This window comes from Scomber japonicus, chromosome 17 (assembly GCF_027409825.1).
Source record: "Scomber japonicus isolate fScoJap1 chromosome 17, fScoJap1.pri, whole genome shotgun sequence".
Taxonomy (NCBI): domain Eukaryota; kingdom Metazoa; phylum Chordata; class Actinopteri; order Scombriformes; family Scombridae; genus Scomber; species Scomber japonicus.
The window spans coordinates 368,305-375,804 of NC_070594.1; the positions used below are offsets into that span (position 1 = coordinate 368,305).

At 47.1% G+C, this 7,500-nt stretch overlaps 1 protein-coding gene across 1 annotated transcript in view; it reads left to right on the top strand.

The window, feature by feature from the left end:
• Positions 1 to 5,001, top strand: part of LOC128377380 (ankyrin repeat and SOCS box protein 2-like) — a 5,067-nt gene extending 66 nt beyond the window's left edge. Inside the window, exons 1-8 of the mRNA XM_053337330.1 lie at positions 1 to 239; positions 704 to 873; positions 1,359 to 1,514; positions 3,228 to 3,473; positions 3,568 to 3,739; positions 3,847 to 4,417; positions 4,587 to 4,740; positions 4,839 to 5,001. The exon at positions 1 to 239 is cut by the window's left edge and continues 66 nt beyond it. Of these exons, the coding sequence (XP_053193305.1) occupies positions 1 to 239; positions 704 to 873; positions 1,359 to 1,514; positions 3,228 to 3,473; positions 3,568 to 3,739; positions 3,847 to 4,417; positions 4,587 to 4,740; positions 4,839 to 4,990 (1,860 nt within the window). The 3' untranslated portion in view covers positions 4,991 to 5,001. The remainder of the gene's footprint in view (positions 240 to 703; positions 874 to 1,358; positions 1,515 to 3,227; positions 3,474 to 3,567; positions 3,740 to 3,846; positions 4,418 to 4,586; positions 4,741 to 4,838) is intronic.
• Positions 5,002 to 7,500: the final 2,499 nt, after the last annotated feature.

Sequence of the window (7,500 nt, forward strand, 5' to 3'; positions counted from 1 at the left end):
CTACAGATCGCCATAGAGCGAAGCCTCACTGACAAAAACCTTCTTGCATCCTCAGCCCCCCTAGCCCCCGCTGGCCGAAATCAAACAAACCCAAACTCCAGACAGAGAAGTGTGGATCCCCCGAGACACCTGCGCTCCACCCCTCCAGCCCAACCTCCACCTGCACAGCCTGCAGGCCTCCCCAACTCTGCAAACCCACCAACTGCTCTGTCATGGTTTCTCTACAAGGGCTTCATGAGGTGAGTCAGTCAGCAGTCACGGACAGTAGGAACAGAAAGAATCAGTCCAGCACTTTATTGTTGGATGTGTTGGACTTTAAAATGTAATTCATTGTAAAGAACTTGAAGATAAAAGTAAGTATAGTTGAGGTGAAGTGAACCTGTCAGAAGCTGCTGGCACATCTGGATTAGATGCAAACTAAACGTAACTGTGCCTGATTACAGAGGTGTTCTCATGTGATCCAAACAGCCACTGACTTGCTAATAATGTGTAATTAGTGTCAATGTTGTGGAGGAGCAAAGGAACAGAAACATTTAAATAAGCCAGTACAAGAACAGGCTGACTGCCAAACAGTCAAACATTGATATGGAGACAATAACAGAGCCATTAATGATTGTTGTGATGACATAAAGAAACCGTGAGAGGACCTCTTCTATCTACAGCGTAATAACATGACTGTTCTCTGTGTGTCTGCTGCTGTCAGAGACCTCAGTCCTCTGCGGCGGGTGATCATAAATGGGGATTCAAAGGCTTTGATGGATTTGGTGAGACGGGGGTCATCGAGTCTGACGGACCAGAACGATGAAGGTTGGATTGCTCTTCATGAGGCTGCTTATTACGGCCAGCTGCAGTGTGTCAAGATCCTCATCAGAGGTAAGAGCTGCTCACATTAGTCTGCATTTCATCCACAGGTCCAGTTTAAAATCAGCAAACCGGCTGCGACCCATCGGTGGGGTCAGCGGACAGACCCTCTACACCTGGGGCTGAGTGAAAGGCTGTCTGACAGGGCTTCTTACTGGGTCCTGTTTTATTAATTATACTGCCTTATTATTACATGGTGGGAAGATTAATGAATATAATGACACTGCTTTCAGTCGGGGGTCAAATATAAATCCTAAACTTAAACAAATGTCAGTTATACTTGTCACATATGAACCCTAACCCTAACCCAACAACAGTTCCTAATAAACCCACTAGCCTTCAGTTTCACTTCAGTCACAGAACCACTGAGTTGCTTTCAGCCTCTTACTCTAAACACACTCACTGTGGTTTGTTTTTAAAATCTGAACTGTTGGGAAGTCGTGGATGCTTTTGTGTGAATAAATGAAATGGACCATTGACTTTGTGTCTGTCCTCAGCTCACCCCGACTCAGTGAACGTTTGTAGTTCTCAGAGTCAGACCGCTTTGCTGCTGGCTGCCTGTCGAGGAAACGCTTCCTGTGTCGAATTTCTTCTGGAACATCGAGCCGATGTCGACGCTGCAAACAAGGAACGAGAGACGCCGCTGTTCACAGGTGAGCGGACACATTCTCTGCTTTCTTTGTACATGAAGCTGAAGAAGCAGAAGAACCAGTAACCAGCGGGGACATGACAAGACTTCCAGTCTTAAATCTGAGGATTTGAGACAGACTTGATTAATACTGATTAAAGACTTGATTTGACTTTGACCTGAGACGGGCGACTCAAAGGACTTAGAAGTTACACATTGTTCTTAAAATATGACTTCTAGTGCAAAGTGCACGGATTCAGCAGAGGCCAACACAGGAGGCTCGTCCAATAGTAATATTCCCCCAGAGGCTGAAAGGAAGCTGATTTGTTCTCTCGGTATTAAGTGTAAAATAAATGACACAGAAAACTTGCTGCGTGTCATTTGTGTTCATATCAACAGCAACAGTGAACACAGCGGCCGTGGGTTCGATGCCAAACCTTCATCACCAACAGGATGGTGATCAGGGTTCTGCTGCACAGTGAAACAGTGACTCTGCTTTTTATTTATGAAGCCACAACATGTCAAATATCACAGAGATTTATAAGAACAGTTTCATTATCAATCAATCAATCAATCTTTAGTTATAAAGCATCAAATCACAACAAAAGTCATCTGCAGGCTCTTTCCACATAGAGCAGATCTAAACTGAACTCTTTAATTTACTTTAAAGAGACCCAACATTCATACATCTTTATCTATAATAGATGAGATTCTAGATCTAATTAGGGCACCTTTTGATTTAAAAACCTGCTTAAAGCTTCCCTCCTTTTCTCCCAAGTTGTATTATTATTGTCCAACCCATTAATTATCCCATTTTCCAATGAACTGATTTCCTTCTCTAACACTCTCTGTTGCTCTCGTGTGTGACAAAAGATTGTGATTTGTGTTTCCTTCCTCCCACCATTGACCTCACTCGTCAATATCTTGTTTTCTTTGTGTCCATTGACTAAAAGAATGAGAGAAAGACTGACAGCAGGTCTCGTCATGAATCAGTCTGGTGTTAAAATGCCAATAAGGAACTTATTAAAAAGAACTTATTAATTTACTAACTGATCTTAAAAAATGAGTTCTTACTAAGGATGGGGATATGTGAGCGAGACCATTTTAACCAAACTAACTTCACCTATTAGGGACAATGGGAGACCCCCCACCTACCAAAGTCTAGTTTACACTTCTCAAAGACAAGAGAGACATTTTTGGAGAAAAGCTGATTAATGGAATTAGTAATAAACCCCCCCCCCCCACATATTAAAACTGTCTGGAGCATATTTGAAAGGGAAAAGGGTCTGGGGTATATTTTTGATGGGGAGAACTTTGCTCTTGTGGAGGTTCAGTTTATAGCCTGAATAGGATCCACATTTGTTGAAGATACTGAAAGCACAGGGAAAGAGGCAGCCAGGTTGGACATGTATAGAAGGAGGTTGTCAGCACCACTCATCCACCTGCGTGCCCCGTTCCAGCTGATCTTTTGGCTCAGGTAGAAGAGACAGTTTCTTCTATCGGTAGTTTCAGTGCCATTAGCATCCTATTTTTTTTTACTTTGGTGTTTTGGTTGGCTAGCTCAGCAGAGGTCTGATAACCCAAGTACTGCTGTAAGTCTCTTAAGTCAAATGATCAAATAAATCATTAAACTATTATTTATGAAATCGAGTCCTCTCACCGCTGTGCTTACAGGTCTCTGACTGTTGTCTCTCAGCCTCTGACTGTTGTCTCTCAGCCTCTGACTGTTGTCTCTTAGCGTGTGAGCGGCAGAGTGAATCTGTGGTGGAGTTGCTGCTGAGGTTTGGAGCTCAGGTGAATCGATGCACCCTTCAGGGAGAGACTCCTCTTCATATAGCATGCATGCAGGGACATCTGCAGATCTGCAGGATGTTATTGGCGGCCGGAGCCAAACTGCAAACTAGAAACATCTACGGCATCCAACCGTTGTTTAGAGCCGCACAGAGTGGACACGCTCACATGATCAACTTCCTCGCCAAGAAAGGTCAGCCTGACACACTGAAGACCACTGGGTTACAAGATCTGAGGTGCAGCTGTACTTTGTGAAGCTGCTGTTGAAGTGTGTTTGTGTCTATCAGGTGCTGATTTAAATGGACAGGCTGGAGACGGAGCGTCTCCGCTGTTTGAAGCCTGTAAGAATGGACATGTCTCTGCTGTGGAGATGCTGTTGTCTCTGAAGGCCGATGCTAACAGACCGAAGAAGTCCGGCCTGCTGCCGCTCCACGTGGCTGTTCGGAACAATCACACGCAGTAAGATCGTGAATCTGAAAATGAATTGAATGAAATTACAAACTTAGAATGCAATGGCTTTAGTTATCTGGTGTCAGAACTGCTGACTTCCTGTTTGTCCTTCTCAGGATTGTGACAATGCTGATGACGGTGACCAGCAGTGCCAGCATTCGGCGCAGCGGCATCAGTCCTCTGCACATCGCTGCAGAGAAGGACAGAGACGACATCATGAAGCTGCTGATCGAGGCGGGCTTTGATGTCAACGCCAAGCTGTCGGAGGAACGCTCCCGCATGTACGAGGACCGGCGTAGCACGCCGCTCTACTTCTCCGTCTTCAACAGGAACCTGGAGGCAGCCCAGATGCTGCTGGAGGCCGGAGCTGACCCCAACCAGGACGTCTTCAACCCTCTGCTCATCGCTGTACGGCTCGGCTGGATGGAGATGGCGGCGCTGCTGCTGAGGCACGGCGCCAATGTGAACGCTCAGATCTCCACCCACCCGTCCTCGTTCCCGTCAGCCATCCTCGTCAACATGGAGTCTCTGTCCATGCTCAAACTGCTGCTGGACCACGGCTGCGATGCCCAGTCCTGCTTCGTCTGTCCCCATGGACTAAAACCACATCCTGCCTTCTCCATGGCAGGCCATCCCTCCGAGGAACTGCAGGTCAGCTGGGATGAACCTCCACAGCGTCCCATTCAGGTGACTGCGACACATCTGTCCTCTGAGTGTCCTCATAATGTCCTCTGAGTGTCCTCATAATGTCCTCTGAGTGTCCTCATAATGTCCTCTGAGTGTCCTCATAATGTCCTCTGAGTGTCCTCATAATGTCCTCTGAGTGTCCTCATAATGTCCTGTGCCCTTGTTCCAGTTCTGCGAGGCCATCTCCAGACCCTTTTTGTTTCATGTCTCTGGTCCAGTCGTGTCTCTGCTGCTGGACTACGTGGACCACGTCCATCTCTGCTCTCAGCTGCTGGAGGTTCTGCAGAGTCGCAGCGACTGGACGTCCATCGTCCTGAAGGCTGGTGAGACATCTACGAATGGTTGTCATGGCAACTGTTACTATGGACAGGACCTGTCTGTTCAGCCCCCCCCAGTTTACCTGTCCACCTGTCTGTTTCAGCCCCCCCCCGTCCTCTGATGCAGCTCTGCAGGCTGAAGATCAGACGTCTGCTTGGTGTCCAACGTCTCCAGCTGCTGCATTCGCTGCCACTTCCTGTCCCCCTCATCCACTTCCTGCTCTACGACATCCGCTGCTCGTTTGAACTCACCTGAACTCACTGTGACGGTTTCATGGGTGACTACTTTATTATTTTATGTATATGTGAGGATGTATAAATATGACCCGACGCATACAACCTGAAACTAAACTGAACAAACCAAAACTTTGTTTTTACACAATGAAAAAAATGTTCAATAAAACAATGTTTTCATTTCAAAATAAAACACAAAACAAACTGTCTCTGAGTCTTTTAATCAATATCCAACATAAATCATTTGATTGTCAGTATTTTCCAGTTCAAACAAAAAAAAGTCAATCAATCAATCAATGAGACAGGATGAGACAGGATGAGACAGGATGAGACAGGATGAGTTAGGATGTCTGTCCTGCAGTTCCACAGTCTTAAACACACACACCTGCTGACATGGTGACATGGGGACATAAAGACCAACACCCACATGTTGTCAGTGTTGAGAAGCTTCACTGAGGCAGGGACGGGTGTTTATGAAGGCTCAGCCTGAATCTTCTACCACATGATAAAACCTGGATCGGGTGTTTTTTGACCCCCATATTTTTCATAGCAGTCTGGACCAGACAAGTGATCTGTGATTTCAGCTGCACTGTCAAGTTACCATACCAGGCTGTGAGTCTGTAACTGGAATACTCTCTAGTACTGCAGGGTTGAACTCTGCAGGTTCACATTGACAATTAGCACACGCAAGTAGTCCAAGCAGTCAGACAGAAGACCAGGATACAGAAACACTTACTGTGGTTTGAACAGAGCACTTTTATTTTTTGACATAAATGGTTCATTAAAGCTAAGAGAGGACAGAAAGGAGCTTACTTCATACCTCAATAAAACAATATGCTAACACTTTAGCATATTGTTTTATTAAGATAGGATAAGATAAGATATTCCTTATTAGTCCCATAATGGGGAAATTTGCACATTAAAAGTGCAGTGTTGGGGTGGGTGGGTCTGTGGGGGGGGGGGGTTACTGGGAGCAGTGCTGGTTGTCCAGTCTGACAGCTGCAGGGAGGAAGGAGCTGTGATACCTTCACACGCTTTGGATGAAGCGGTCTGTCTCTGCAGAGCAGTCAGGGTGGGGGTCGTTGTTCATCAGAGAAGAAGCTCGGCCATCATTCTCCCACCAGCTCCACCGGGTCGGGGGGGCTCCCAGGACAGAGCTGGCCTTCTATCAGTTTGTCCAGTCTCTTCCTGTCTGCAGTCTAGATGCTGCTGCCCCCACTGCCCCCCCCCCATAAAAGATGGCTGATGCCATCACAGTGTCATAGAAGGTCCTCAGCAGACCCCCTGCAGTCCAAAAGACCTCAGCCTCCTGAGCAGGTGAGCTGAGTCTGTCCAGTCCAGTTTATTGTTCAGGTGAACATCCAGGTACTTATCAGATGTCACCATCTTAGTGTCCGTTCCCTGGATGTTCACCGCTGTCAGAGGGGAGAGTCTGCTCCACCAGCTCTTTGGTCTGGAGCTGGTTCCTCAGAATCCAGACTACAAAGTCCTGGATCAGTTCTCTGTCGTCCCCGTCCATGATGAGACCGACCATGGCCGAGTCATCAGAGAACTTCTGCAGGTGACAGGTGTGTTGTATAGAGGGTGAAGAGGAACAGAGGACCGGCCCCTGCATGGCCCCCGTACTGCAGACAACCGTATCTGACACACAGTCTGAGAGCTCGTCACATACTGGGGACGGTTTGTGAGATAGTCCAGGATCCAGGATGTGAGGTGCTGGAGATCCAGGATGTGAGGTGCTGGAGATCCAGGATGTGAGGTGCTGGAGATCCAGGATGTGAGGTGCTGGAGATCCAGGATGTGGGGTGCTGGCAATCCAGGATGTGAGGTGCTGGTCCATTCCTGGTCTTTCTGCACAGCCTTCAGCTCCTCCTTGTTTCCTGAACCAAAGACTCTCTTATCTCCTGAAGGAGAGCCTTTATCAGGGTCAGGGTTAATCCATGGTTTGGTGGGTAGAGTGTTTATTGCAGTATTAAGTTGATCTAGTTAAATGTGGTGAGTCGAGTCAGTGGAGAAGCATCGAAGAGTCGAGCTGAAGCCAAAAGGATGTAAAGTTAAGGACTCAGCTGCACGTACTCTGACCCTAACCCTGACCCTAACCCTGACCCTGACCCTGACCCTGACCCACTAACCCTGACCCTGACCCACTAACCCTGACCCTGACCCTAACCCTGACCCTGACCCTTCAGGTATGAATATGTTTATTCTGTGTTTCTTATTTTGAAGAATTAAATCCTTGCACAAGTATAATGTGTTCCTCACTGGGGGTGTTTTTACTCATTAAATGTTCAGCTGCTGTCTGAGCTGAACAGTTTTCCATCTGTGCAGGAAGTCTCAGATCTGACCTGGTTCAGGACATACCTGGTTCAGGACAGACCTGGTCCAGGGCAGGCTTGTTTTTGTGGATCAGTTTTATGTGTTTTGCAGATCAGGATCAGTTTACATGTCAATATCGTGAGCAATGTGGGTCAGATGGTCCCAGCTGAGACTGCAGGTTCTTAAAATAACCCTGAAGTACCCCACCCCCCCAGA